We start from the raw sequence: 26,917 nt of genomic DNA, 5'->3' as shown, positions 1-26,917 counted from the left end.
CAATCATTGAACCCGGGCCCTTTAAGAAGCGAGCATGAATGGGCGGGGTCTAACCAAGCCCCACCTCAGAAGCGGCCGCGGTCGGCGCCTGAATTACAACACGCATGCGCCAAGCCCACGCGGTTCCGGGTCCCAAGATTTGGCTCCAAGAGCTATTCGCAGAGCAACAGACTCGCACAAAAAACCACCGCCCCCGAAACCCGCGGGAAATCTGTTTCCTGTGAGAGGCCTGGCCTCCGGGCATTGGCGGTTTCCCTGATCCTCTCTCTCAAATTTTCCGGCAGGGGATCGATCGAGGCGACATTTAGGACTGCGGTGGGCGAGGGAGTGGCGGTTCTCGTCCCAAGTTACAGGTGAGGACGTGCAGGCCAAGGCGTAGCCAAGATCGCACCGCCCTGTAGCTGGAGGAGGCGCCGGGATTCGAACCAAGGCTGTGCCCAATCCTAAGCCCTGCGAAGTCTTGTGGAACCGACATGACCCACTCTTTGGTTTGTCCAGAGACAGTGAGCAGGTAAGAGTCTGTGGGGACAGGCAGTGGGGAGGCCCTAAGCCTGGGGTCGAGTCCTCAGTGGATAGAGCTGGGGGTCAGGCCCTCCGCGGAGCTGAGAGCTGGTCTCAGCCCCTCTCTTCGCCGTGATCTGGTGCCTCCAGGGTGAGTTCAGTGCTGAATCGCAACACTCGGCAGTTTGGAAAAAAACATCTTTTCGACCAGGATGAGGAGACATGTTGGAACTCAGACCAGGTGAGGCGCCTCCCTCGACCCTCCCTCTCTAGAGTGATTCAGATTCAGATCTCATGCCTTGAGAACGTCAGGGGGCCCTCATGGGTGGCCAGGAAAGGAAAATGTGCCGAATTTCCTTCTTTCCCTCCACTCCAAGGACTATGTGAATGAGATAGGCATAGCAGGGCTCTGTGCCTGCAGTGGGCTTGCGCCTCAGTTTCCCTGTCTGCTTCCAGGGCCCCTCCCAGTGGGTGACGCTGGAGTTTCCCCAGCTCATCTGTGTCTCCCAGCTGCAGATCCAGTTTCAGGGTGGCTTCTCCAGTCGCCGGGGCTGCCTGGAAGGTACTAGAAGGCCCTGGGTGGCGGGGGTTCCAGGGGTCACCCCCAACACTCATTGCCTTTCTCTGTTGAAGGTTCACAGGGCACTCAGGCTCTCCGCAAGATTGTAGATTTCTACCCTGAGGACAACAACTCACTTCAGATATCCTGCCCCTGCTTCTGGGATAGGTGGTCTGTGCCTCTGGAAGCTTTGGACTCACCCAAACCTGAATGGGAAGGAACCCTGATGTGTGATCTTGAACACGTGACCTCTAGGACTCCATCACTTTTTCTGTAAAATGGGGCTGATGACCACCTGTTCTGTGTGAGAGGCTTAGAGGGGCCTGCAGCTTCCCCAGGTTGCCCACGTCGGTGGAGTCTGAGCTGGGTCTGGAAGGGGTGGGGGCCTGCGGGTGGGAAACCAGAAATCACCAGTTTTCCTTGACTGCCCACGCTCACACTTTCCCCATACCAGCTGCTGAAGTGGACCGGCTGAAGGTGACGTTTGAGGATGCCACTGACTTTTTTGGCCGTGTGGTCATCTACCACCTGCGGGTGCTTGGGGAGAAGGTGTGAGACCTCTGGGGGCTGTCTCCTCCAGGAAGCCCTCCGGGAAGCACAGCAAAGTCCCTCATTCTGCACAGAAGGTTTATTGGTTCCTCTTGGGAAGGGTCCCCTCCCACCACCTGTCCAGGAGCTGCCTTTGAAGCCAGTTCTGGGTTTCCCCAGCTCTGGCTGACCATTTTGTTCCCTGAGTGTCTGAGTCCCCGGCGGGCGGCCTTCACTCAGGGTCAGCGGGCACCAGGTTGCTCTGGAAGAGCTTGAGGATGTGGTTCTCGATCACCTGTTGCACTGAGATGGGGCAGGGAAAAGGTGGGCTGTGAGCTTGAATTGGGAGGGGCATGGAGGCGCAGGCCAACCTGCGCTCTCCCCTTAGGGGACAAACAGGGACCCTTACAGAGACCTGCATTACAGAGCAAAGCTGGGAGAACCAAGGCCTCATCCCAGGAACCTCAACTTCCCCTGTTTGTAAAAATGCATTTTTGTAGCTTTTCAGAATTATTAATATAAAAATATTTCCTACCAAGCAAAATGTGTGAATTGTGACTTTTATGAAAAGATGAGCCTGGGCGTGGTGGCTCACACCTATAATCCCAGCACTTTGGGAGGTCCAGGGGGGAGGACTGCTTGAGCTCAGGAATTTGAGGCCAGCTTGGGCAACAGAGCAAAACGCTGTCTCTACCAAAAAAATTTAAAAATTAGGTTGGGCTTGGTGGCTCACACCTGTAATCCTAGCACTTTGGGAGGCCAAGGTGGGTGGATCACTTGAAGTCAGGAAAGGCCAGCCTGGCCAACATGATGAAACCCCATCTCTACTAAAATTACAAAAATTAGCCAGGTGCAGCCGGGTGAGGTGGCTCACGCCCGTAATCCCAGCACTTTGGGAAGCTGAGGCAGGTGGATCACCTGAGGTCGGGAGTTTGAGACCAGCCTGAGCAACATGGAGAAACCCTGTCTCTACTAAAAATACAAAAAATTAGCTGGGCATGGTGGTGCATGCCTATAATCCCAGCTACTTGGGAGACTGAAGCAGGAGAATTGCTTGAACCTGGGAGGCGGAGGTTGCAGTGAGCCGAGATCACGCCATAGCACTCCAGCCTGGGTGACATGAATGAAACTCCATCTCAAAAAAAAAAAAAAAAAAAAAAAAAAATTAGCTGGGTGTGGTGGCAGGCACTTGTAATCCCAGCTATTCAGGAGGCTGAGGCAGGAGAATTGTTTGCCTGGGAGGCAGAGGTTGCAGTGAGCCGAGATTGTGCCACTGCACTCCAGCCTGGGTGACAGAGCGAGACTCTGTCTCAAAAAATAAATAAAAAATATTTTAAAAATTAGCTGGGTAGAGTGGTACATGCCTGCAGTCCCAGTGTACAGGAGGCTGGGGCAGAAGGATCGCTTGAGCCCAGGAGTTTGAGACCAGCCTGGGCAACATAGCAAGACCCTGTCTCTTCTAAAAAAACAACACCACAGCCGGGCATGGTGGCTCACACCTGTAATCCCTGCACTTTTGGGAGGCCGACACAGGCGGATCACAAGGTCAGGAGTTCAAGACCAGCCTGACCAACATGGTGAAACCCCATCTCTACTAAAAATATAAAAATTAGCTGGGCATCGTGGTGTGCACCTGTGGTCCCAGCTACTCAGGAGGCTGAGGCAGGAGAATCGCTTGAACCTGGGAGGTGGAAGTTGCAGTGAGCCGAGATCGCACCATTGCACTCCAGCCTGGGTGACAGAGCAAGACTCCATGTCAAAAAAAAAAAAAAAAGCAACAACAAAAAATTAGCCAGGCATGGTGACGAATGCCTGTGGTCCCAGCTACTCGGGAGGCTGTGGTGGGAGGATCACTTGAGCCGGGGAGATCGAGGCTGCAGTAAGCTGTGCCTGCACCACTTCATTCCAGCCTGGGTGATAGAGCAAGACTTTCTGCCTCGAACAAAAAAACCCCCCGAAAACATGAGGAGGGGTGAGGAATGATTTCTGTCCCAAACACAGTAAAACTCTGAAGGAAGGAGGGGGATATTTCCTAAGCTCCCCATCTCTACCATGACCTCAGGGGATCGGTTCAATTGGGATCTCCCCATTTTATGGATGGGGAAGTTGGGGTCCCACTGTGACAGAGAAAATGGAGTCAAACTGGTGTCTGCCTATGGCCCCTGTTCAAACCTACTGCCTGCCATGGAGAGGGATGGGCCTCCGTGGCTCTGTGCACTGTGGCCTGGTCACCTACCCCTTGGTGTCCTCACTGCCAGGCCTCCGCAGGGGCCACTCCTCCCACCTGGATGCCATTGTCTCTCCCTTCAGGTCCCCCAGAATCCTTCCCTGACCTCCCCATCCCAGGGCTGGGCCCATCTCACTTCTTGGGGTCTCAACCTTAAGACACCTTCCTCCAGGAAGCCTCTTTGACTTCCGTTGGCCACTTTGGGGCTCTTTGATGAGAGGCCCCTCTTTCGGCCTCTCATGCCTATGTGTCCCCCATCATGGCCACAGCCACTGACACCCATTGTCCTCCCTACCCCAGCACATGCGGAGCCCCAGGAGCCAGGACTGGGATGTGTCCAGGCGGGATACACAGCAGTGCTCAACACCTGCCAACACAAACACTCTCGCTGCCGGCGTATGACCACTGAGGGGGTGTCCCATGTACCCCTTTATGGTCACCCTGCCTACGGAAGGGACCCCACCCCTGCTCTGTGTGTCTCAGGCCGACCTTTCCGGTATCCCAGGGCCACGGCAAGGTCCATCGGGGTGTAGCCAGAGTCGGCTTCGGTGGTGAGGTCAGCGCCTCGGGCTGCAAAGGAGAGGGGAGGGCGCTGGAGGGTGGGGCCTGGGAGTCCAGAATGGGGTCTGGGGACCTGGGAGATCCCATGGCACCCCTCATTCCCCACAATGCAGCCGTGGGTCTGCCCGTTGCCCATGTGGCCTTTGACAAGAGTCCAACCTCTGCTATCTCGGTCTCCACTGAAGAACGTGGCTGAAGGGTCTCTGAACCATGGAGGATGCAGGTGCTCAGCCTCTTGGCCAGATCCTAAACCCAGACCCTGACTCCCGTGTGGTCCTACCACCTCCTCCCCTCTGATCCACCCTCTGAGAAGAGCAGGCAGGGACTACCTGCTCCAAGAACTCTTCAAGCAACGCTCGGGTGTCTCCCTGCCCTCAGGATTCCTGCAAGGCCCACTGGAGTGCTGGGGCCCCCGGGGGCCAGTCCCGACTCCCACTCACCCAGCAAGGCCTCAACGCATTTCACGTGGTTCCCACGCACAGCGTACAGCAGTGGCGTCCCTCCATTCTGTCGTGGGTAGGGGCAGGAGAAACCAAAGGTTTACCTCTTCCTCATTCTCACAATGCCTTGTACTCTCCGGCCTCCAGTTGAATGTGGTTTCTCCTCCTGCTCATCACTGGGCCCATCTCACTTTCTGGGGTCTCAAGCTTAGACACCTTCCTCCAGGAAGCCCTCTCTGACTTCCCTTGCCCACATGGGGCTCTTGCAGCCACCTGTGCATCTGCCATCACAGCGCAGTTCACTGCATCTCAGCTGCCTGTTTCCATGTCTGCCTTCCCCGCATGGGGAGCTCTGCTCTGTGAGGCTGGGAATGGGGCTGTCTCGTGTTCTCAGCACCCAGAGCAGGACTGCACCTTTCGGGTACTCTGTGAACATTTGAGGCAGGAATGAAGGCCAGGAGGCAGGGATGGGCAGTCCCTCACCCAATCATAGATGTTGATGTCCACGTCACGCTCCAGCAGCAGCCCCACAATGTCTGTGTAGCCGCCTGTGCTGGCCAGCGACAGGGCGCTCTCTCGCTCTTTGGCCAGGATGTGGGGGTCGGCACCCTGTAGGGAGAAGGGACAGTGGTAGGATGGGTTGGGGCATAACCAGGAATCCTGGGGTACCCACAGCAGCCGCATCTTCTTTTTTTTTGGAGACGGAGTCTTGCTCTGTTGCCCAGGCTGGAGTGCAGTGGTGCGATCTCGGCTCACTGCAACCTCCGCCTCCCAGGTTCACGCAATTCACCCACCTCAGCCTCCAGAGTACCTGGGATTACAGGCACCTGCCACGACGCCTGGCTAATTTTTGTGTTTTTTTTAGTAGAGACAGGGTTTCACCCATGTTAGCCGAGCTGGTCTTGAACTCCTGACCTCAAGTGATCCGCCCGCCTCGGCCTCCCAAAGTGCTGGGATTACAGGCATGAGCCAATGCACCTAGCCAGCAGCCGCATCTCAAAAACAAGGTGCCAGCAGACACAGCCAAGACCCCAGCCCACCCTAAGGCCCCCGGGAACCCCCCAGCTGCCCAGCTGGGCTGGGACGCACCCACTCCAGCAGGAAGCGAACAGTCTCGATCTCTCCAAAAGCCGAGGCCCAGATGAGGGGGGTGAAGCCGCGTTCGTCTGGCTTGTTGACGAGGTTGTCACCTGGCAGGAGGGGGCGGGTAATACCACCAGGCTGCACCCCTGCCCCCTATCCCCAGTGCTGCCAAAGGGGGACGAGGTGGGGGGCTGGGGTTAGACAGGGGAATGAGGGGGAGCATATATCAATGGACATACATGGACACGGTCACACACACAGTTAGATACAATCACACATGTGGACACTCACAGGTCACGTCAGCGTCATGAGTGGGTATGGACACCCATATGTACACACCAGCCAGGTGCAGACATGCCAGCACATGTGTGTGGACACGCACCTTTCCGCAAATGCTCCTTCAGCTGGTCCAGCTCCCCCTGTGCTGCGAGCTGGTGGATGGACAGGGCTGGGGCAGGACAGAGGCAGAGTCCTCACTCGTCCCCTTGCGTCTCTGTGCCTCAGTTTACCCTCTGTCCACGATTGCTCCTCACAGGCCCTCCCACCCTCTTATTCCTCTCCTTGCTGGGGACTGTGGGCCCACTCACAGTCTAGGGTGGCTGGCAGAGCTGACACCTCGTTCCCTCGCTGCCGGTTGGTGAGAGTGGTGGAGTGCTTCAGGGAGCTGCCTGCTGGGAAAGAGACAACAGGCCTCAGTTCCCCCTCAGTAGATGTTTCTGAGGCTTCAGGACAGAAGCCCATCTGTTTTTTTTTGTTGTTGTTGTTATTTGAGATGGAGTCTCGATCTGTCCCACAGGCTGGAGTGCAGTGGCACGATCTCGGCTCACTGCAACCTCCGTCTCCTGGGTTCAAGCGATTCTTGGGCCTCAGCCTCCCGAGTAGCTGGGATTATAGGCGCCCACAACCACACCTGGCTAATTTTTGTATTTTAAGTAGAGACGGGGTTTCGCTATGTTGGCCAGGCTAATTTCAAACTCCTGACCTCAAATCATCCACCTGCCTCAGCCTCCCAAAGTGCTGGGATTATAGGCATGAGCCACCACGCCCAGCTGTTAGGGTTTTTTTTTTTTTGAGACAGAGTCTTGCTCTGTATCCAGGCTAGAGTGCAGTGGTGTGATCACAGCTCACTTCAAACTCAACCGCCTGGGCTCAAGCCAACCTCCCACCTCAGCCTCCTGAGCAGCTGAAACTACAGGTGCCACCATACCCAGCAAATTAAAAATATATATATTTTGGTAGAGATGGAGTCTTGCTATGTCACCCAAGCTGGTCTCAAACTCCCGGGCTCAAGCGATCCTCCTGCCTCAGCCTCCCAAAGTGCTGGGATTACAGGCATGAGCTACCATGCCACTGCCTTCGGTATCTTCCTGGGGTCTTGGAGCTACCAAAGGCAGTGCCTGGGACTCCACCATTCACTCACTCTACTCTCTTGAATACCCAAGGTGCATGTTTCTCCTCCCTGCCTGGCAATGTTCTCAGCAAACAAGACATAGTTTTTGCCCTCTAGGGAGTCTGGGGTCAAGTAGGTGCATCAGACATAGAGAAATAATAAAAATTTCTAGTTGAAATAAGTGTTCAAAAGAACTTAAGGCCGGGCACGGTGGCTCACGCCTGTAATCCCAGCACTTTGGGAGGCCGAGGCGGGCGATCACCTGAGGTCAGGAGTTTGAGACCAGCCTAGGCAACATGGCAAAACTCCGTCTCTACTAAAAACACAAAAATTAGCTAGGTGTGGTGGTGCATGCCAGCTACTTGGGAGGCTGAGGCAGGAGAATCGCCTTAACCCAGGAGAGGGAGTTGCAGTGAGTCAAGATAGTGCCACTGCACTCCACCCTGGACAACAGAGCAAGACTCCGTCTCAAGAAGAGAGGGGATCCGGGAGGCGTCTTGAGAGTGGGGAGAGGGGAAAGCAGGGGAGGGGAGGAGAGGGGAGGGGAGGGGAGCCTGGGCAACAAGAGCAAACCTCAGTTTAAAAAAAAAAAAAAACGGACTGTAGTCCCAGCTACTCGGGAGGCTGAAGCAGCAGAATGGCGTGAACCCGGGAGGCAGAGCTTGCAGTTAGCCGAGATTGCGCCACTGCACTCCAGCCTGGGCGACAGAGCGAGACTCCATCTCAAAAAAAAAAAAAAGAAAAAAAAAACAAAAAAACGGAGGCAGGAAGGGAAGGGAGGGAGGGGAGGGGAGGGGAGTCAGCTATAGGAAGAAGTGTAGGAAGAGCATTCCAGACAGGAGTGGCAGCAACAAAGGTCGTGGGAGGGAACTAAATTAAGCATATTCTTGGACTCCAATCAAAAATAAACCCTCAGTTCCTCAGTAAGTAAAACAGGATGACCATCTGACCCAGTAATTTCATTCCTAGCTATCTACCCTCAAAGAGTTAAAAACAGGTGTGAAGGGCCGGGCACTGTGGCTCACACCTGCAATCCCAGCACTTTGGGAAGTGGAGGCCTGCAGATCACTGGAGCCTAGGAGCTGGAGACCAGCCTCTCAAAAAAAAAAAAAAAAAAAAAAAAAAAATTAGCCAAGTGTGGTTGCATGCCTATAGTCACAGCTCCTAGGGAGGCTGAGTGATGGCTTGAGCCCAGGAAGTTGAGGCTGCAGTGAACTATGATTGCATCACTGCACTCCAGCCTTGGTAACAGAGCGAGACCCTGTATCAGAAAACAAAAACAGGCCGGGCACAGTGGCTCACGCCTGTAATCCCAGCACTTTGGGAGGCCGAGGTGGGCGGATCACCTGAGGTCAGGAGTTCAAGACCAGCCTGGCCAACATGGTGAAACCCCGTCTCTACTAAAAATACCAAAAAAATTAGCTGGGCATAGTGGCGGGAGCCTGCAATCCCAGCTACTCAGGAGGCTGAGACAGGAGAATCAGTTGAACCCAGGAGGCGGAGGTTGCAGTGAGCTGAGATCGCGCCATTGCACTCCAGCATGGGCAACAAGAGCAAAACTCTGTCTCAAAAAACAACAAAACAAAAACGAAAGCAAGACAAAGGTTCCATCTGGGGCCTGACATTCCATCATCATGGAATCCTAGAGGGCCAATCCCAGAGGAGGTATCCTACCCTGTGGAGAGGAAACACTGGCATCCGGTTCAGGATTCACAGGCTCGGGGGTACAGGGAAAGAGACTGAGGACCACAGTGTCTGAGCCATCTGCAGCCTCCTCTCCGGGGTCTTCAGGGTCCCCAAGTTCTGAGGCAGGGGGCTGCTGGGTCAGGATGAGGTCCTCTGCAGGCTGGGTAGGCTCCATGGGAAAAGCTGGCGGAGGTGTCAGAAGGGGAGAGACGACAATAATTATCAACAGTTATAACAAAGTAGGCACCGACTGCATACCTAGCCTTGCATTGTGAGGGTGGGTAAACTGAGATCCAGGTTAATTACCAGAGCCAGGGAAATGAAAACCAGAGTCCAACTGCTTTCGAGGTCTACCGTTCCCCACCACCAAAGCACCTACAATGTACAATGTTTAAAAGTCTGGGCTCTGGCCGGGCACGGTAGCTCATGGCTGTAATCCCAGCACTTTGGGAGGCCGAGGTGGGTGGATCATGAGGTCAGGAGTTCGAGACCAGCCTGGCCACCATGGTGAAACCTCATCTGTACTAAAAATACAAAAATTAGCCAGGCGCGGTGGCAGGCGCCTGTGATCCCAGCTACTCGGGAGGCTGAGGCAGGAGAATTGCTTGAACTCGGGAGGTGGAGGTTGCAGTGAGCAGAGATCGCACCACTGCACTCTAGCTTGGGCGACAGAGCAAGACTCCGTCTCAAAAAAAAAAAAAAAAGCCGGGGCTCTGGGGTCAGCTGTCTGGGTTCGAATCCCTCAATTTATAGGCCGTGAGAACTTGGGCATGTGACTTAACCTTTGAGCCTCAGTTTCCTCCACGACAAAATGTGGAAATGAGACCTACGACGAATTATGTCTGTACATAGCTTACCGGGGGGTCTGCTAAGGGCGGAGCTCAATAAATATTCGCTATGGTTGGTGGGAGGGGCTCCCCAGAATGAGTGAGGGCTCAACAAAGGTGCGATTGGTCCCAGTCCCACCCGAGCCTCCTAAATCGATCCAGGAGGTCCACTCACCTCCCCACGAGCCTCCTCTGTCCCCCCGCGCCGAAAGCCCAGTTCTCTCAAAACTTGGGGGCCCAAGTCACAAACTTTTCTCTTCCAATGGATATAGCAGGAGGCAAGCTGGAGACTGGACCCTCAGAGGTCCGGCTTCCTCTGCCGGGACAGAAAGCAACTTGATACTCGACCGCTACCCCCACCCCAGAGCTCTCCCACTGCGCGTGCGCACCCCCGCCCCCCAAAAGTGAGGAAGGGCCCGAGCAGTAAGTGCTGACTCTGGCCCTTTAAGACTTAGGGGAGAGAGTGGGTTCCGCTGGGGCCCTGGGAGGGCAGTTGCGCCTGCGCCTTCTTTTCCCCGCCTCACCGACTCGGAGGGAATGGGCGGGGCCTGAAGGGCTCTGAGAATTTCACTACGCCTGTGCCCGCTCACCTTTACCCTGCCCACAGATTTTTCCAGAGGGAGCCAATCGGCTCCGGCTTCGGGTAGATGGGCGGGGCTATCTCAAGAGGAAGAATTAGGGGAAGTACGCGGGGCGTCTGGAACTTAAAGGGGCAGCGTACCTTTGCCGTCCCGTTCCACAACAAGGTCCCTTCTGCGGTCTCAAAGGCTTAGAAGCAAGGGCGGGGGCAGACAGCTAAAGGAGGGAGTTTATGCGGCCCGAGTGGGTAATGCGTGGAGGACTCCTCCAACCTGTCTCTCAAGGAAAAGGGGGTTCAGAAAGGGAGAGAGTTCTTCCCCCTCTCCTGCCTGGGTGTCGCTCCACCAGCCTCCGGGTCGTCGCGCCCCCTTCTCACCGCGCCACCCCCGGGCGTGCCTCCTTCCCTCCGTCTCACACAGCCCCTTTCCTGTCCGCAAAGACTGAGGAGCGGGGAGGGCGGGCCCTCTGACACCGGAACTGGAGTCGTGCGGCGTCCGGCTTCAGTAGGGAAGGCTTAGGCGGGCGTCCCAGCTTCCGGGCTTCCGGTGCCGTTTTCCGGTTCGCTCGGCCGCGGTCGCTATGGAGGAACCGGAGATGCAGCTCAAGGGGAAGAAAGGTGGTGCGGGCCACCGGGCGGGACAGAGGGGGCCGGGAACTTGTGGCGGGGCGGCCTGACAAAGGCCGGGCGTGGAGGGACCGTGCGAGGAGCAGTGATTGAACTGCCGTCCAACCCCAGCTCTACCGCTGACTAGTTTTGAAACCTGTAGAAAGGCTCCGTGTCTGCTTTAATTACCGGTGCCCCCAGGATTGTTTCAAGAATTCAGTAGCTGAGGCTGGGAGTGGTGGCTTTGTAATCCCAGCACTTCGGGAGGCCTAGGCGGGAGGATCGCTTGAGCCCGAGACCAGCCTGGGTGACATAGTGAGACCTCGTCTCTAAAAAAATACAAAAATTAGCCGGGCGTGGTGGCGCACGCCTGTGGTCCCAGCTACTTGGGCGGCTGAGGTGGGAGGATTGCTTGAGCCCGGGAGGTCAAGGCGAAACTGCAGTGGGCCACGATCGTGCCACTACACCCCAGCCAGGGTGACAAGTGAGACCCTGTCTAAAAAAAAAAACCAAAAAAAACTCAATAACCTGATATTTGTAATGCATTGGAAGAATCCCTGGGGCGTAGTAATCGCTGTGCGTGTTGTTTCCTTTTTTTTTTTTTTTTGAGACAAGGGATCACTCTGTCGCCCAGGCTGGGCTGCAGTGGCGCGATCATGGCTCACTGTAGCCTCGATCTCTCTGGCTCGGGCGATCCTCTTGCCTCAGCTTCTCCAGTAGCTGGGACTACAAGCGCACGCCACCACATCAGGCTAATTCTTTAATTTTTTTTTTTTTTTTTTTTTTGACGGAGTCTTGCTCTGTCACCCAGGCTGGAGTGCCGTGGGGGGATCTCAGCTCACTGCAACCTCAGCCCCCTGAGTAGCTAGGATTGCAGGCACACACCCCCATGCCCAGCTAATTTTTTTGTATTTTTAGTAGAGACGGGGTTTCACCTTGTTGCTCAGGCTGGTCTCGAACTCCTGACCTCGAGTGATCCACCCACCTTGGCCTCCCAAAGTGCTGGGATTACAGGTGTGAACCACTGCACCCAGCTAATCCCCTATACTTTAAATCACCTCTAGATTACTCACATCTAGAGTACATAATACAAGCCTACACATCACTTCATTCACATGGATTCAAATAAATGCTTAGTGTAGGGCAAATTGAAGTTTTGCTTTTTGAAACTTTGTGGATTTTTTTTTTTTTCCTATTTTCCATCCACGGTTGGTTGAATCCACAGATTCAGGAACCATGGATAATGGAGGGCATGAGTATGAGGCATGAGCCACCGTGCCCTGTCTGTTATGCTCACTTTCTTCTTTTTTTTTTTTTTGTAATTTGAGACGGAGTTTCGCTCTTGTTGCCAAGGCTGGAGTGCAACGGCATGATCATGGCTCACGGCAACCTCCGCCTCCCGGGTTCAAGTGATTCTCCTGCCTCAGCCTCCCGAATAGCTGGGATTACAGGCATATACCACTATGCCTGGCTAATTTTGTATTTTCAGTAGAGACGGGGTTTCTCCATGTTGGTCAGGCTGGTGTCGAACTCCCGACCTCAGGTGATCCTCCCGCTTCGGCCTCCCAAAGTTCTGGGATTATAGGCGTGGGCCACCGCCCCTGGCCGTTATGCTCACATTCAAAGCGAGGAGGCTTATCTGGTAAGAGGTCACACAGTTTGGAGGTGGCAGGCTGGGCTCTGCCACTCAAGGCACAGTGGTGAGATGGAGAGACTTGTGTTAGCCTCCTTTGACTCCCAGACACACCTGGGTTCTCTCTCCTGAGCAGTCACCCTGGTGATGGCATTGGATTCATCTCTGTAGCAAACTTTGAGGTGGGTGCTGTTATTCTTTTATTGTGGATGAGGAAGCTGAGGCTCAGAGAAGCTCTGCTCTCCCAAGTCCAAGCTTTTAACTTTTCCTGTGAACGTGTAACCTAATCAATTGAAATTGGTATTAAGAGAAAGGAACAAAATGCCTGCCAAGGTCCTCAGTGAGGTGGAGGGGACATCTTTTAAGCTTGGTAGTCAGGGAGGGTCTTGCCCAGGAGGTGACATTTGAGCAGACCTGAGGGATGAAAGAGAGCCAGTGACGGAATGGTGTCTCCAGGTGGGAATAGCAGGTGCATAAGGCCTTGAGGTGACAAAGTGTTTAGAGCTCTGCTGTAATGAATAAAGGAGCAACTGATCACATACGGGCATTTAATTTTTTTTTTTTTGGGACAGAGTCTCATTCTGTTGCCCAGACTGGAGTGCAGTGGTATGATCATGGCTCACTGCAGCCTCCACCTGTCAGACCCAAGCAGCCCTCCCACCTCAGCCTCTTGAGTAGCTGGGACTACAGGTATAGATCACCATGACCAGCTTATTTTTGTACTTTTTTGTAGAGGTGGGGTTTCACCATGTCTCCCAGGCTGGTCTTGAACTCCTAGGCTGAATCCATCCGCCTGCCAAAGTGCTGGGATTACAGGCGTGAGCCACCGCACCCGGCTTTGGTCTCAAATTCTTGTCCTCAAGTGATCCTCCTACCTCGTCCTCTCGGGCAGTGAGAAAGTTCTGGGCAGTGCTGGGAGGTCTGAGGAAGAGGCAGGGGTGGAGGGCAAGGAAGGCAGGGAGGCCAAGAGCAGCCAGAACACGCAGGACCTCATGGCCGTGGCAAGAAAGGCGGATTTTTATTCTCTGGCAGGTGGGAGCTATGGAAGAGTTTAAAGCAAGGGTGGGAATAGATGATTTGTTCATTTGGAGTTCACCTCATCTGCTGCATGGAGGTTGAACTGTTGGCAGCAGGGGAAGCAGGGAGACCAGAGAGAAGGTGGGTCTGGCATCCAGGCAGGAGATGGCTGTGCCTCGCTGTGCCTGGACCGGTGCGGGCAGTGTGGTATAATAGAACAGGTGAGACTAGAACCATCAGGATCTGCCCAAGAATGGGACAGGAAAGGCGGGCCCTGCTGGCTGGCTGAGAATGCCATTGTTGAAGCAGACCCTGTAATGAGGATTTGTGTGCAATTAATTTATCAGGGCCAGGCGTGGTGGCTCACGCCTGTAATCCCAGCACTTTGGGAGGCCGAGGTGGGCAGATCACTTGAGGTCAGGAGTTTGAGACCAGCCTGGCCAACATGGTGAAACCCAGTCTCAACTAAAAATACAAAAATTAGCCAGGCGTGGTGGCGGGTGCCTGTAATCCCAGCTACTCGGGAGGCTGAGGCAGGAGAATTGCCTGAACCCGGGAGGTGGAGGTTGCAGTGAGCCGAGATTACACCACTGCACTCCAGCCTGGACAACAGAGGAAGACTCTGTCTCAAAAAAAAAAAAAAAAAATTTCATCAGGAGACACCTGCAGAGGAGAAGGGGAAACAAGCCAGGGATGGCTGGTGAGGAGGCTGAGCGAGGGGCACCTCAGGTAAAATCTGCAGAGGGAGGCCTCAGCCTGGGCCTGCACAGGAGCCCAGGGGGATGTTAGGCTCTGGGTTGTTCCAGTGCCCAGCGAGGGACACAGGTTTTCATATCCCTCACTGGTGAGTGGCAGCTGAGGGCCCCCTGGGATGTGAACTTCCAGGCACTTTCGGGTCCTGTGGGCATGCTCTGAAGAGTCCCGGCTGTGGTCACGGGGGCAAAAAGAATGCCGGGAAGTGCAGTAGGCAGCGTCCACTACCAGTGGGTTTGGGAGGGAAAGATGAGAAGAGTTCACTGGGGGCCAGGCACAGTGGCTCATGCCTATAATCCCAGCACTTTGGAAGGCCGAGGCAGGAGGATCACTTGAGACCAAGAGTTCAGGACCAGCCTGGGCAACATAGCAAGACCTCGTCTCTACTTTAAAAAATGAGCCGGGCAAGGTGGCTCATGCCTGTAATCCCATCACTTTGGGAGCCCGAGGCAGGCAGATCACGAGGTCAGGAGATTGAGACCATCCTGGTAACACAGCGAAACCCCGTCTCTACTAAAAAATATAAGAAGTTAGCCGGGCATGGTGGCGGGTGCCTGTAGTCCCAGCTACGTGGGAGCCTGAGGCAGGAGAATGGAGTGAACCCAGGAGGCAGAGCTTGCAGTGAGCCAAGATTGCGCCACTGCACTTCAGCCTGGGTGACAGAGTGAGACTCTGTCTCAAAAATAAATAAATAAATAAATAAATAAATAAATGAAAAAACTAGCCTGGCATGGTGGTTCGTACCTGTAGTTCTAGTTCCTCGGGAGGCTGAGGTGTGATGCTGGCTTGAGGCTGGGAGTTTTGAGGCTGCAGTGAGCTGTGATCGCACCACTGCACTCCAGCCTGGGCAACAGAGCCAGACCCTGTCTCTTAAAAAAAAAGTTCAATCAAGCTGGCCAGGCACGGTGGCTCACGCCTGTAATCCCAGCACTTTGGGACGCTGTGGCGAGTGGATCATGAGGTCAGGAGATCGAGACCATCCTGACCAACATGGTGAAACCCTGTCTTCACTAAAAATATAAAAATTAGCTGGGCGTGGTGGTGCATGCCTGTAATCCCAGTTACTCAGGAGGCTGAGGCAGGAGAATCACTTGAACCAGGGAGTTGGAGGTTGTGGTGAGCCGAGATTGCACCACTGTACTCCAGCCTGATGACAGAGCAAGACTCTGTCTCAAAAACAAAAAAAATGTTTACTCCTTATGAACTCATCACTCGTTATGTCCTCTCATTAATGTCCTCTTTTTTTTTTTTTTTGAGATGGAGTTTTGCTCTTGTTGCCCAGGCTGGAGTGCAATGGCATGACCTCAGCTCACTGTAACCTCCACCTCCCAGATTCATGTGATTCTCCTGCCTCAGCCTCCAGAATAGCTGGGACTACAGGTGTCCGCCATCATGCCCGGCTAATTTTTGCATTTTTAGTAGAGATGGGTTTTACCATGTTGGCCTGGCTGGTCTTGAACTCCTGACTTCAGGTGACCTGCCCACCTCAGCCTCCAAAGTGCTAGGATTACAGGTGTGAGCCACTGCACCCGGCCTCATTAATGTCCTCTTGAGTGAGCCCTGCTGTGACCACTTCCTCCAGCCTGTCATAGGCCAGGGGTGACCTAGCTGTTGAGGGACACACCAGATGCCCCCTTTGCTCTGGCTGGGCTCAACACTTGAGCAATGGGGAGGCTGACGCTTTGTCTCCCCACACCTGCCCCACCCCTACCACCTGTATCTAGTCACGGACAAGTTCACTGAGAGCGTCTACGTCCTGGCCAACGAGCCGTCCGTGGCCCTGTACCGCCTGCAGGAGCATGTGCGTCGCTCCCTCCCTGAGCTGGCCCAGCACAAGGTGAGCTGGGGCCTGCTGGGAGGAGCAGGGGCTGTCAGGGCAGGAGTCAAGGCTGGGACACCAGCAAGGAGGCATGTGGTGGCAGAGCCAGGTCAGAGGCGTGGTGGACAGATCTGGGGTAGATTTTGAAGGAGGTGGCAAGATGTGTGTATTAGTTCACTCTCAGGCTGCTATCAGGACATAGCCAAGACTGGGTAATTTATAAAGAGGTTTAATTGACTCACAGTTCAACAGGGCTGGGGAGGCCTCAGGAAACTTACAGTCGTGGCAGAAGGGGAAGCAAACATGTACTTCCTCACATGGCAGCAGCAAGGAGAAGTATGAGTGCCCAGTGAAGGGGGAGGCCCCTTATTAAAACCACAAGATCTCATGAGAACTCACTTACCAGGAGAACAGGATGAGGGGAACCGCCTCTATGACTCAGTTGTCTCCACCTGGTCCCTCTCACAACACATGGGGATTATGGGAACTACAATTCAAGGTGAGATTTGGGTGGGGACACAGCCAAACTATACTACTCTGTTACAGTTATGACCTGCATGGCAAGGAGGCAGCTGGCTGAGGATCTAAGGGAAGGATGTGCCAGGCAGGGGGAACGGCCTGTGCAAAGGCCCTGAGGCATGGTGGCCAGGTGTTCACAGAAAGCCCAGACCTGTGAGGGAAGGGAGTTGCAGGAGGAAAGGTCTCTGCGTCCACCATGAGGACTCAGGGGAGCCCCAACCAAGAGAGCTGGGAGGAAGGCCCTCTAGGTGCGGGTGGCCTCCCTTGCCAAACATCTCCTGCGCCCCCTACAGGCAGACATGCAGCGTTGGGAGGAGCAGAGCCAGGGAGCCATCTACACTGTGGAGTACGCCTGCAGGTGAGCGCCACAGCCTCCCAGCTGCAGGGCCACCTTTTGCTGCTCTGGCCTCCTAGGCGTTCAGGGGCATCCCAGCCAACTGCCCAGTAAGTCCCACCCTGCCAGGCCTACCCGAGTGGGTGTATGGGGTCTGTACCACAATTCACCTGGCCAGGGCCCCAGGTGGGTCTCTTCCCTGTCCTGAGCCCCTCCCCAACTGCCACAGGAAAGAGGGATAAGGATTCTGGAAGATGCCTCTGGGGACCAGCATTTCTCTCCCACAGCCAGGACCACAGATGGGCCAGTGGGGTGGATGGCAGCCAGGGGGAAGCCCAAAGCACAGATATGGCTGTTTATTTTTAAAATTTTTTTGAGACAAAATCTTACTCTGTCACCCAGGCTGGAGTGCAGTGGCATGATCTCAGTTCACTGCAACGTCCGACTCTCAGGTCCAAGCAGTTCTCCCGCTTCAGCCTCCCGAGTAGCTGGGACTACAAGCGCCCGCCACCTTGCCCGGCTAATTTTTGTATTTTTAGCAGAGATGGGGTTTCGCCGTGTTGGCCAGGCTGGTCTCGAACTCCTGACCTCAAGTGATCTACCCGCCTCAGCCTCCCAAAGTGCTCAGATTACAGATGCGAGCCATCATGCCTGGCCGGTGTTTCTTTTTGTTACTGAACCCTTGCCTCCTGTGCTTTGGTTCCGTTCGTCATGACTGTATTCCCAAGCCTTATTCCGGTTGCCTCGGGTTGCCCAGTTGGCCTTGGAAGTTCCTCAACTTTGCACAGATATGCTGTTTGCCCCTGACATGGGCTGTGGGCCATTTTATTGGTGGGTGAATGATGCTCCCAGCAGTTCCCTTGGTGTGGTGTTGTTTGGTTGTGTGGGTGAAGGTGCCTAGACAAGAAATCCTGCTGCTGGGGCAGCATTCTGCCATTGGCAGCCTTGGCCCCCTTGGTGGGACAAGGGTTGACCAGACAGACGGTATCTTCCTTAGTTCAAGGAAAAGAAAAGAAATAGGAGTTTCTAGAGCTGGGCATGGTGGTGCATGCCTGTAGTTCCAGCTACTCAGGAGGCTGAGGTGGGAGGATGCCTTGAAAGGAGTTCAGGGTCAGCCTGTGTGATATAGCCAGACCTCTCCTCTAAAGAAAAAAGAAATACTGCTGGGTGCGGGGGCTTACGCCTGTACTCCCAGCGCTTTGGGACTCCGAGGTGGGAGGATCGCTTCAGCCCAGGAGTTTGAGACCAGCCTGGGCAACCTGGTGAAACCCCGTTTCTACAAAAAATATAAAAACTAGCTGAGCCTGGTGGTACACACCTCTAGTCCCAGCTACTCGGGATGCTGAGGTGGGAGGATTGCTTAAGCCTGGGAGGTTGAGGCTGCAGTGAGTGGAGATTGCACCACTGCACTCCAGCCTGGGCAACAGAACAAGATCCTGTCTCAAAAAAACAAAAAACAGGCCGGGCGCAGTGGCTCACACCTATAATCCCAGCACTTTGGGAGGCCAAGGCAGGCAGATCACGAGCTCAGGAGATCGAGACCATCCTGGCTAACACGGTGAAACCGTGTCTTTACTAAAAATACAAAAAAATTAGCCAGGTGTGGTGGCGGGCGCCTGTAGTCCCAGCTACGCAGGAGGCTGAGGCAGGAGAATGGCATGAACCCGGGAGGCGGAGCTTGCAGTGAGCCGAGATCGCACCATTGCACTCCAGCCTGGGTGACAGAGCGAGACTCCATCTCAAAAAAAAAAAGAAAAAGAAAAAACAAAAACCAACAAAAAACCTATGCTTTCTTCTGCTTCCTCTAGCTGTGCCATCTAATCCAGGAACCTACGCCATGGGTGGCTAAGCACACTTCAATTTTAACTCGTTAAAATGAAACTGGGCGCAGTGACTCATGCCAGTAATCCCAGCACTTTGGGAGGCCGAGGTGGGCAGATCACTTGTGGCCAGGAGTTAAGACCAGCCTGGCCAACATGGTGAAACCCTATCTCTACTAAAAATACAAAAATTAGCCAGGTATGGTGGTGGGCACCTGTAATCCCAGCTACTTGGGAGGCTGAGGCAGGAGAATCGCTTGAACCTAGGAGACGGAGATAGCTGTGAGCCGAGATTGTGCTCAGTCTGGGCAACAAAGGGAGACTTTGTCTCAAAAAAATAAAAATTAAAAATTAAAAAAAAAATTAAAATTAAAAAATGAGGCTGAGCGCGTGGCTCACGCCTGTAATCCCAGCACTTTTGGAGGCCGAGGCAGGAGGATCACCTGAGGTCGGGAGTTTGAGACCAGCCTGACCAACATGTACTAAAAATACAAAAATTAGCCGGGTGTGGTGGTGCATGCCTGTAATCCCAGCTACTTGGGAGGCTGAGGCAGGAGAATCGCTTGAACCTGGGAGGCGGAGGTTGCAGTGAGTCGAAATCACACCATTGCACTCCAGCCTGAGCAACAAGAGCGAAACTCCGTCTCAAAAAAAAAAAAAAAAGAAAAAAAAAAATATTCAGCTCCCAAGTCCCGCTAGCCGCATTCCAAGTGCCTCTCAGCCATGTCAATGGATAAAGAACATTTTCATCACCACAGAAGTTGCCCCAGATATCACTGGGCTAGGCGGGAGGCCAGCAAGCATTTGTCTATAGTGAAGTGTGTATTTCTTTTTTTTTTTTTTTTTGAGACGGAGTTTCGCTCTGTCGCCCAGGCTGGAGTGCAGTGGCGTGATCTCGGCTCACTGCAAGCTCCGCCTTCCAGGTTCACGCCATTCACCTGCCTCAGCCCCCTGAGTAGCTGGGACTACAGGCGCTCGCCACCACGCCCGGCTAATTTTTTTTATTTTTAGTAGAGATGGGGTTTCACCGTGTTAGCCAAGATGGTCTCGATCTCCTGACCTCGTGATCCATCTGCCTCCACCTCCCAAAGTGCTGGGATTACAGGCGTGAGCCACCGTGCCCAGCCTGTGTATTTCTTTTTAATTTAATTTTATGTATTATTATTTTTTTAAGACAGGGTCTTGTTCTGTCACCCAGGCTGGAGTGCAGTGGCACAATCACAGCTCCCTATAGCCTTGACCTCCTGGGCTCAAATGCTCCTCCTACCCCAGGCTCCTAAGTAGCTGGGACCACAGGCAAGTGCCACCATGCCTGGCTAATTTTTACATTTTTTGTAGAGGTGGGACTTCACTATTGTTGCCCAGGCTGGTCTCAAACTCCCAGGCTCAAATAATTCTTGCCTTGGCTTCCCAAAGTGTTGGGATTACAGTTTGAGCCACCACATCCAACTAGATTTTTACTTTCTTTTCTTTTCTTCTCTTTTTTTTGAGACAGAGTCTTGCTCTGTTGCCCAGGCTGGAGTGCAGTGGCAGGATCTCGGCTCACTGCAAGCTCCGCCTCCCGGGTTCACACCATTCTCCTGCCTCAGCCTCCCGCATAGCTGGGACTACAGGCGCCCGCCACCAAGCCCGGCTAATTTTTTTCTATTTTTAGTAGAGACAGAGGTTTCACCGTGTTAGCCAGGATGGTCTTGATCTCCCGACCTCGTGATCCACCCGCTTCAGCCTCCCAGAGTGCTGGGATTACAGGCGTGAGCCACTGCGCCCAGCCCAGATTTTTCTTTGTAAGAGATGGGGTCTTGCTCTGTTGCCCAGGCTGGTCTCAACCTCCTGGGCTCAAGCCATCTTCTTGCCTTGGCATCTTGAGTAGCTGGGATTACAGGTGTGAACCACAGTGCCCAGGTGTTTTTTCTTTGCTTTTTTTTTTTACACTCTTGTTATCAGCAGTAACTGCCGAGATATTTTTTATGACATCTTTATACACTGATCCCTCCTTCAAAACATTAGATGTTTCAGTGGCAGAGAAGTGAATGTGCTGTGTTGCACAGATGTCATCTAGTCATAGCAGGGAAATCTAAAATGTAAGCCCACTGTGAGTCCTTCGGGAAGCCTGCAGAATCACTGAGGTACCCACTGAGCTCTGGTGGTGACCTCAAGTGCTGGGGTGTGGGACAGTTACCTGCAGGTCCGGAGCGCTGACCAGGCCTGTCCTCCCGTTTCAGCGCCGTGAAGAACCTGGTGGACAGCAGCGTCTACTTCCGCAGCGTGGAGGGTCTGCTTAAACAGGCCATCAGCATCCGGGACCATATGAATGCCAGTGCCCAGGGCCACAGGTAGCTCCTGGGACCGCCCGCCCCCACTGCCACTCTCAGCTGCAAGGACCGTCTCTCAGCTGCGCTGGGAACCGCTGCTTCTCGCTTATTAGAAAACTGTCTCTTTTCTCTTGTCCTGGTGTCTGGTGACCTCCTCTTGTCCTGTGGTGTCTATAACCTGAGTTCAGTCACTTAATATCCAGGTCCTGAGCTCTGCTATGTGCCTGGCCCTGGGCTGGGCACTGGTGACATAGCAGTGACTTAAGACAGACAGGCTCACAAGGAGACATACGACAACCAGGTAAACATGGCAGACAAGAGCATGTCAGATGTGCTGTGAAGAACACCGCGGGGCCCCTCCTAGGAGGTAGCATGAGTGACATGCAGACGGAGATGATCCGGGGGCAGACGGAGTTCCACGCGGGGCAGTGGTGAGGGCAGACGCTCTGGGGCTGGGATCCCTGGGAGTGTTCAAGAAGCACCGAGAAGGCTTCTGTGGCTGGAGCGGGCCAGTTGGGGGAGATGGGGTCAGGGACATGGCAGGGGCCTCTCCCTGTCCCAGGACCCAGAGCCAAGGGAGGCTTTAAGCCCAGGACCAGGGGTCTGAAAACGAAAAGCACTCACAGTCCTTGAACATTGGAAAGAGAGTTTTTGAAGAGTAGCCCTTCTTTTTGTTTTTGTTGGCATTATAACTTAATAAACACGCTTATGAACACACACTCATGTGCCGGGAGCAGGAACGTCGCCTTGGGATGCGTCTGGCTCCCACAGATTGGGGTTCTGGCAGGCCTGTCCCCCACTGGGCAAAAGAAAGAAAGCATCTGTGTTGCTTAACTAAGACACGAGAATTGCAGAAACAAGACTTGAGTGTATGTGTAAGAATGGGAGTGTAGCAATCTTCCCTGAAACGGTAGCATGAAGGGTTTATCTGGGCTCTCTTGCATCTGAAGAGGAGCGGCATCTGGCTTCTCTGCCATGGGTTGGCGTTGGCAGTTGGAACTAGACTTCACTGAAAAGCCATAGCTCTTACTGTCAACTCAAGGTTTCCAAAAATGCTTTCATATGCCCTGTTTGTGCCTGCTGTTTCAAAAACGCAACACGCTCCTGAAAGACATTAGTAGCAGCTTGAGTTGCTGCTGACACCTCTCTTTGTAAGCCCTGTGGGTTTGAAGTGCCCAGTCCTGTGTGAGTGAGTTGCAGATGTGGCCTCTGGAGTGCCTCGTCCCACTTTTAAAAACATACATATATATATCTTTTAATAGAGACAGGGTCATGATACATTCCCTTGGCTGGTCTCAAACTCCTGGGCTCAAGCAATCCTCTCGCCTCAGCCTCCCAAAGTGCTGGGATTACAGGCGTCAGGCGTGACCCACCAGGCCCGGCCATTTGTCCCTTTTTTTTTTTTTCCAAGACAGAGCCTCACTCTGTCACCCAGGCTGGAGTGCACTGGTGTGATCTTAGCTCACTCCAGCCTCTGTCTCTGGGTTCCAAGTGATTCTCGTGCCTCAGCCTCCCGAGTAGCTGGGATTACAGGCGCCTGCCACCACACCTGGCTAATTTTTGTATTTTTAGTAGAGATGGGGTTTCGCCATGTTGGCCAGGCTGGTTTTGAACTCCTGACCTCAGGTGATCCACCTGCCTCAGCCTCCCAAAGTGCTGGGATTATAGGCGTGAGCCACCGTGCCTGGCCCACTTGTCCCAATATTAAGGAGGATGCCCCAGAAGCTCAAACCAGAGGTCTTTGAGACCAGAGTGTCACCCAAACATGCACTCCAGCCAGCTGAGCAAGCCTTGTGGCCTCTGACCTTGGCCTCATGGATGCTGCACATGTTTTGTTGCAGCCCGGAGGAACCACCCCCGCCCTCCTCAGCCTGATCCTGGAAGAGACTCAGGGCCCCCCAGCCTCCGCCAACCCAGGTCAGTGTCGAGGGTAGCCACGAGCCTCTCTCTCTGCTCTGAACTAACCAACTCGCCTGCTTGGCAGCCAGGCAGGCACCTGCTTGTCTAACCACTTGGGGTTTCTCACTGGGCTTGTGGGATGATTTCGGAGGTGGCAGGTGGAGGGGTGTCTGCAGGTCCAGAATGTTCCACCCTGCTGCTCAGGGACTACGTCAGCCCATCTCTCCCACTCTCTCTCCACCACCTTCCTCTTTTCCAGGCCATAGGCCCTATGCCAGTGCCAGAGATTTCCACCCCCCAAGACAGAGAAGGGAGCCCACATTTCCTCTGTCCTACCACATGCCAGCAGCCTGCTTTACCTGTGCACAGTCTCTCAGGCAGAGCCCAGCATGGGCAATTACCCACCTATCTCTGGGACCTCCCCATCCATCTACTGCCTACCTGCTGTATGACCGAGCAAATTCACTACCCTCTCTGGTCTCTGCATTTACTTTCTGTAAAGGTGGCTCATCAGGTGACCGAGAGGATGCAGGGCACAGTGACAGATGTGCTTTGGAGCAGTCGGCTATTGCTGCATAACACAGCATCCCAAAACTTGGTGGTTTACAGCCCCAGTAATCAGCCTACTCATGATTCTGCACTTTGGGCTGGGCTCAGCTGGGTGGTTCTGCTGCTCTCCCTGGGCTTCACCCATGTGGTGCTCATGGGAGGTCAGCTGCAGCTGCATAGTCAGGGGGGCCCTTGGCCAGGACTCTTGGCAGCAGGGGTCAGGTTCTCCTCGTGGCCTCTCCAGCAGGCCAGCCCGGGTTTCTCCTGGTGGCTGGAAGCCAGGAGAGCAGCTCCCATGCAGAGTGCCGGTTTCACATTTGTGGGTGGCCCATCCGTTGAGGCCAGTCACGTGGCCAGGCCCAGGACCAGATGGGAGAGGACCACACAAGTGCAGCATGAGCTGTGGGAGGTGTGGCTGACCACGCTTAGAGAATGTGGTGCCAGGAAAGATCTGATGTGTCACCATTCTATATCCGTGATGGGCAGACGCAGGCAGGTCAAAGGGGCCCTGGGGACTTACCGAGCCCCTGTCTATTGGCCAGGCACTGTGATTGTCCTCGGTGCCACGGAAGCCCTCTCAGAGGTCGAGGGGAGGCAGGTGGAGACAGAGCCTCTGTAGGCCTTTCAAGCTGTAGCCCCAGAGCCCAGAGGCAGCCGAATTCATGTGTCCAGTCAGAGAGCACTTAGTGGGCACTGCAGTCAATCAGTGAGCGCTTATTGGACACTACAGGCAGCAAGCATTTACTGAGTACCTCTGGCAGTTGATGCACACTTCCTGAGCACCTGTTCATAGCAGGCTTAGCTCTGGATGTGGGATGGTGAGGAATCCCACAGGCTGAGGGGTGGCCTGGGAGCTTTCTGGGGGGCCTGAAGCAGGAGGGGCTGCCTGAGTGGGTCAGCAGCCCAGCCCAGTGCCCTACGCAGCCCTGCCCACACCCCCAACCCAGCCTCTGTCTCCCCAGTCCCATCCCCCAAACCTTGGTCCCTCCTACTTGTGCCTCGAGGACACTGCCCCGCTGCCCTCCTCACTCCCCAGCGTCTGCTGTCCCCTCTGCTTCTGCTCCCCGGCAGGATTGCTCTGTGTCTCATCCACGTTTGTCCCTGCGGAGTCCCTCGCCTCTCCCAGGAACCGCCAGCCTCATGCCACATCTCAGAGCCTTTTTTTTCTCTCTCTCTTTTTTTTTGAGATGGAGTCTTGCTCTATCACCCAGGCTGGAGTGCAGTGGCGCGATCTCGGCTCACTGTAACCTCTGCCTGTTAGGTTCAAGCGATTATCCCGCTTCAGCCTCCCGAGTAGGTGGGACTACAGGTGCCTGCCACCTCGCCCGGCTAATTTTTGTATTTTTAATAGAGATGGAATTTCAGCATGTTGGTCAGGCAGGTCTCGAACTCCCGACCTCAGGTGATCTGCCCGCCTCGGCCTCCCAAAGTCCTGGGATTACAGGCATGAGCCACTGCGCCCAGCCTCAGAGCCTTTCATTCCCACTTTTCCCCCAAAACTGCGCCTCTTGGGGTCATAAGTGACCTTCACAGGGTCAAGTTATCCCCCTCTCCTGTCCCAGGACCTTAAGCACTGCCCTGTTTTACAGAAGAGAAAACCGAGGCCCCGAGAGGCAGCCAAGCTCAGGGTCATCGCCCACGCCCAGAAATGCCAGGATTCCCACCCGGACCTCTGACCACCAAGCTCCACCTTAGCCTGGCCCAGGTTCATCCCTCAGGTGCTGCCTAATGCCTTGGGTCTGCCTCTCAGACCACCCTGACCCTTGCCCCAGCTCCCCAGCCTGACTGAAGCTGGGCGAGGCAGAGACTGAAGACCGAATGAGTGCGGCCAGCATTCCTCCTGCAGCTGCCCGGAGCCTCTAGGCCCAGCCATCGATGTTCCCAGAAGTGGCTTTGCTGTTCCTGGACTCTTACTGGCCCCTCATCGACCCTTGGACCAATAACTGCCATCAAAATAATCCTGATTATGCACCTATCAAGTCCCTGGCCCTGGGCTAAAGTCTTCACAGGGGTCGTCTCATTTCATCCTCAGACAGCCCCAAAAGGCAGGTCTCACCCCCAAATATGTATGGACAAAAAGAGGCTCTGCCGGGCGTGATGGCAGGCACCTGTAATCCCAGCTACTCAGGAGGTTGAAGCATGAGAATCGCTTGAACCCAGGAGGCAGAGGTTCCAGTGAGCCAAGATGGCGCCACTGCACTCTAGCCTGGGCGACAGAGTGAGACTTCGCACCTGCCGCCCCCCACCAAAAAAAAAGGGCACAGTCAGAGAAGAGCAGAGCCCGGCCTGGTTTGGTCCCAGCCCTGCCTGCCTCTGATGTGCTGTGTGACATAGGCCTGGTGCTGGCCCTCTCTGGGTCTCCCTTTCCTTTCTTTCTTCCTTTCTTTCCTTTCTTCCTTTCTTTCTTTTTCTTTCTTTTCTCTTTCTTTCTCTCTCTTTCTTTCCTTTCCCCTTCCTTCCTTCCTTCCTTCCTCCCTTCCTCCCTCCCTCCCTCCCCCTCCCTCCCTCCCCCCCTCCCTCTCTCTGTCTTTCTTTCTTTCTTTCTTTCCTTTCAACAGGATCTGGCTGTCATCCAGGCTGGAATGCAGTGGCACGATCTCGGCTCACTGCAGCCTCTGCCTCCTGGGCTCAAGTGATCCTCCTGTCTCAGCCTCCCAAGTAGCTGGGACTACAGGTGCACACCACTACCCCCAGCTAATTTTTTGTATTTTTTGTAGAGACGGGGTTTCACCATGTTGGCTAGGCTGGTCTCAAACTCCTGAGCTCGTGATCCTCCCGCCTCAGCCTCCCAAAGTGCTGGGATTATAGGTGTGAGCCACCATACCCAGCCTTGGTTCTCCTTTTCTTCATCTGGATAAGGAAGGCTGGACTGCACCTTCTCTACAGGCTGAGCTGGACACTCGCAGATCTGCCCTCCCAACCTGCATTCTGCCTCAAGCAGCAACGCCCACCCCAAGCTCAGGCCACATGGAGAAGCCACCCCTAGTTCCAGTGGTGGATGTGGCACCTCGGCCTGGCCAATCAGAGCTCCCTTGTCCTAGGTTCCTAGTGATTGGGTCAAGATGGACACGTGACCCAATGAGCGGCCTTTCCTGGGAGTTCTACCGGGAGCATCAGGAAGGTTGAGCTGGGTGGATGGGAACGGGGCTGGGGTGAGGGGTTCCAGGGGAAACCTGAGAACATTGCGTGGGGCCCTGGATCTAACTGTACCTGACGCTAGCCAATTTCATTTCTTCAGTTTCATGGACCCCTAAATTATGATTTTTGCCAAAATGGC

At 54.4% G+C, this 26,917-nt stretch overlaps 3 protein-coding genes across 15 annotated transcripts; 2 read left to right on the top strand and 1 right to left on the bottom strand.

The window, feature by feature from the left end:
* The first annotated feature begins 94 nt into the window (after positions 1–94).
* NR2C2AP (nuclear receptor 2C2 associated protein) lies at positions 95–2,132 on the top strand. 3 transcript variants are annotated; one of them, XM_054538762.2, is made up of 6 exons: positions 95–511; positions 652–742; positions 958–1,063; positions 1,135–1,202; positions 1,493–1,609; positions 1,977–2,132. In XM_054538762.2, the coding sequence occupies exons 1-6, from the start codon at positions 474–476 to the stop codon at positions 2,070–2,072; spliced, it is 516 nt and encodes a 171-aa protein (XP_054394737.2). In that variant the 5' UTR covers positions 95–473; the 3' UTR covers positions 2,073–2,132. The 3 variants fall into 3 exon arrangements, with proteins under 3 accessions (XP_054394737.2, XP_024092581.3, XP_054394736.1); XM_024236813.3 differs by having other exon boundaries at positions 97–511; positions 1,135–1,304; positions 1,515–2,132; XM_054538761.2 differs by having other exon boundaries at positions 98–511; positions 1,493–2,132.
* Positions 1,674–10,650, bottom strand: RFXANK (regulatory factor X associated ankyrin containing protein). 9 transcript variants are annotated; one of them, XM_054538759.2, is made up of 10 exons: positions 10,524–10,650; positions 9,978–10,118; positions 8,964–9,158; positions 6,487–6,570; positions 6,282–6,347; positions 5,906–6,006; positions 5,300–5,425; positions 4,817–4,883; positions 4,305–4,385; positions 1,674–1,891 (listed from the first exon to the last, which is right to left on the bottom strand). In XM_054538759.2, the coding sequence occupies exons 3-10, from the start codon at positions 9,148–9,150 to the stop codon at positions 1,821–1,823; spliced, it is 783 nt and encodes a 260-aa protein (XP_054394734.2). In that variant the 5' UTR covers positions 9,151–9,158; positions 9,978–10,118; positions 10,524–10,650; the 3' UTR covers positions 1,674–1,820. The 9 variants fall into 9 exon arrangements, with proteins under 9 accessions (XP_054394734.2, XP_009251298.3, XP_054394735.2 ...); XM_009253023.4 differs by having other exon boundaries at positions 6,487–6,567; XM_054538755.2 differs by lacking the exon at positions 1,674–1,891 and adding an exon at positions 2,098–2,723.
* BORCS8 (BLOC-1 related complex subunit 8) lies at positions 10,487–26,917 on the top strand. 3 transcript variants are annotated; one of them, NM_001205197.2, is given in 6 exon segments: positions 10,487–10,997; positions 16,113–16,225; positions 17,020–17,084; positions 21,103–21,213; positions 23,034–23,109; positions 26,358–26,915. In NM_001205197.2, coding segments are annotated over 5 exon segments (360 nt in total). In that variant the 5' UTR covers positions 10,487–10,960; the 3' UTR covers positions 23,068–23,109; positions 26,358–26,915.

Source organism: Pongo abelii, chromosome 20 (genome assembly GCF_028885655.2).
Source record: "Pongo abelii isolate AG06213 chromosome 20, NHGRI_mPonAbe1-v2.0_pri, whole genome shotgun sequence".
NCBI lineage: Eukaryota > Metazoa > Chordata > Mammalia > Primates > Hominidae > Pongo > Pongo abelii.
Note: the sequence above shows the minus strand (reverse complement) of the source record. Positions and strands in the feature narration are given on the sequence as shown.

Excerpts from the sequence above, each read along its gene's own strand:
- BORCS8 (XM_024236402.3), top strand. The coding sequence starts at position 10,961 with ATGGAGGAACCGGAGATGCAGCTCAAGGGGAAGAAAG. Across the intron at positions 10,998-16,112 it reads GCAGCTCAAGGGGAAGAAAG|TCACGGACAAGTTCACTGAG; the intron begins GTGGTGCGGGCC and ends ACCTGTATCTAG. Across the intron at positions 21,214-23,033 it reads GCCAGTGCCCAGGGCCACAG|CCCGGAGGAACCACCCCCGC; the intron begins GTAGCTCCTGGG and ends GTTTTGTTGCAG.
- NR2C2AP (XM_054538762.2), top strand. The coding sequence starts at position 474 with ATGACCCACTCTTTGGTTTGTCCAGAGACAGTGAGCAG. Across the intron at positions 743-957 it reads CATGTTGGAACTCAGACCAG|GGCCCCTCCCAGTGGGTGAC; the intron begins GTGAGGCGCCTC and ends GTCTGCTTCCAG. Across the intron at positions 1,610-1,976 it reads TGCGGGTGCTTGGGGAGAAG|GGGACAAACAGGGACCCTTA; the intron begins GTGTGAGACCTC and ends CTCTCCCCTTAG.
- RFXANK (XM_054538755.2), bottom strand. The coding sequence starts at position 9,150 with ATGGAGCCTACCCAGCCTGCAGAGGACCTCATCCTGACCCAGCAGCCC. Across the intron at positions 6,571-8,963 it reads CAGTGTTTCCTCTCCACAGG|CAGGCAGCTCCCTGAAGCAC; the intron begins GTAGGATACCTC and ends TCTCTTTCCCAG. Across the intron at positions 5,426-5,905 it reads TTCGCTTCCTGCTGGAGTGG|GGTGCCGACCCCCACATCCT; the intron begins GTGCGTCCCAGC and ends TTCTCCCTACAG.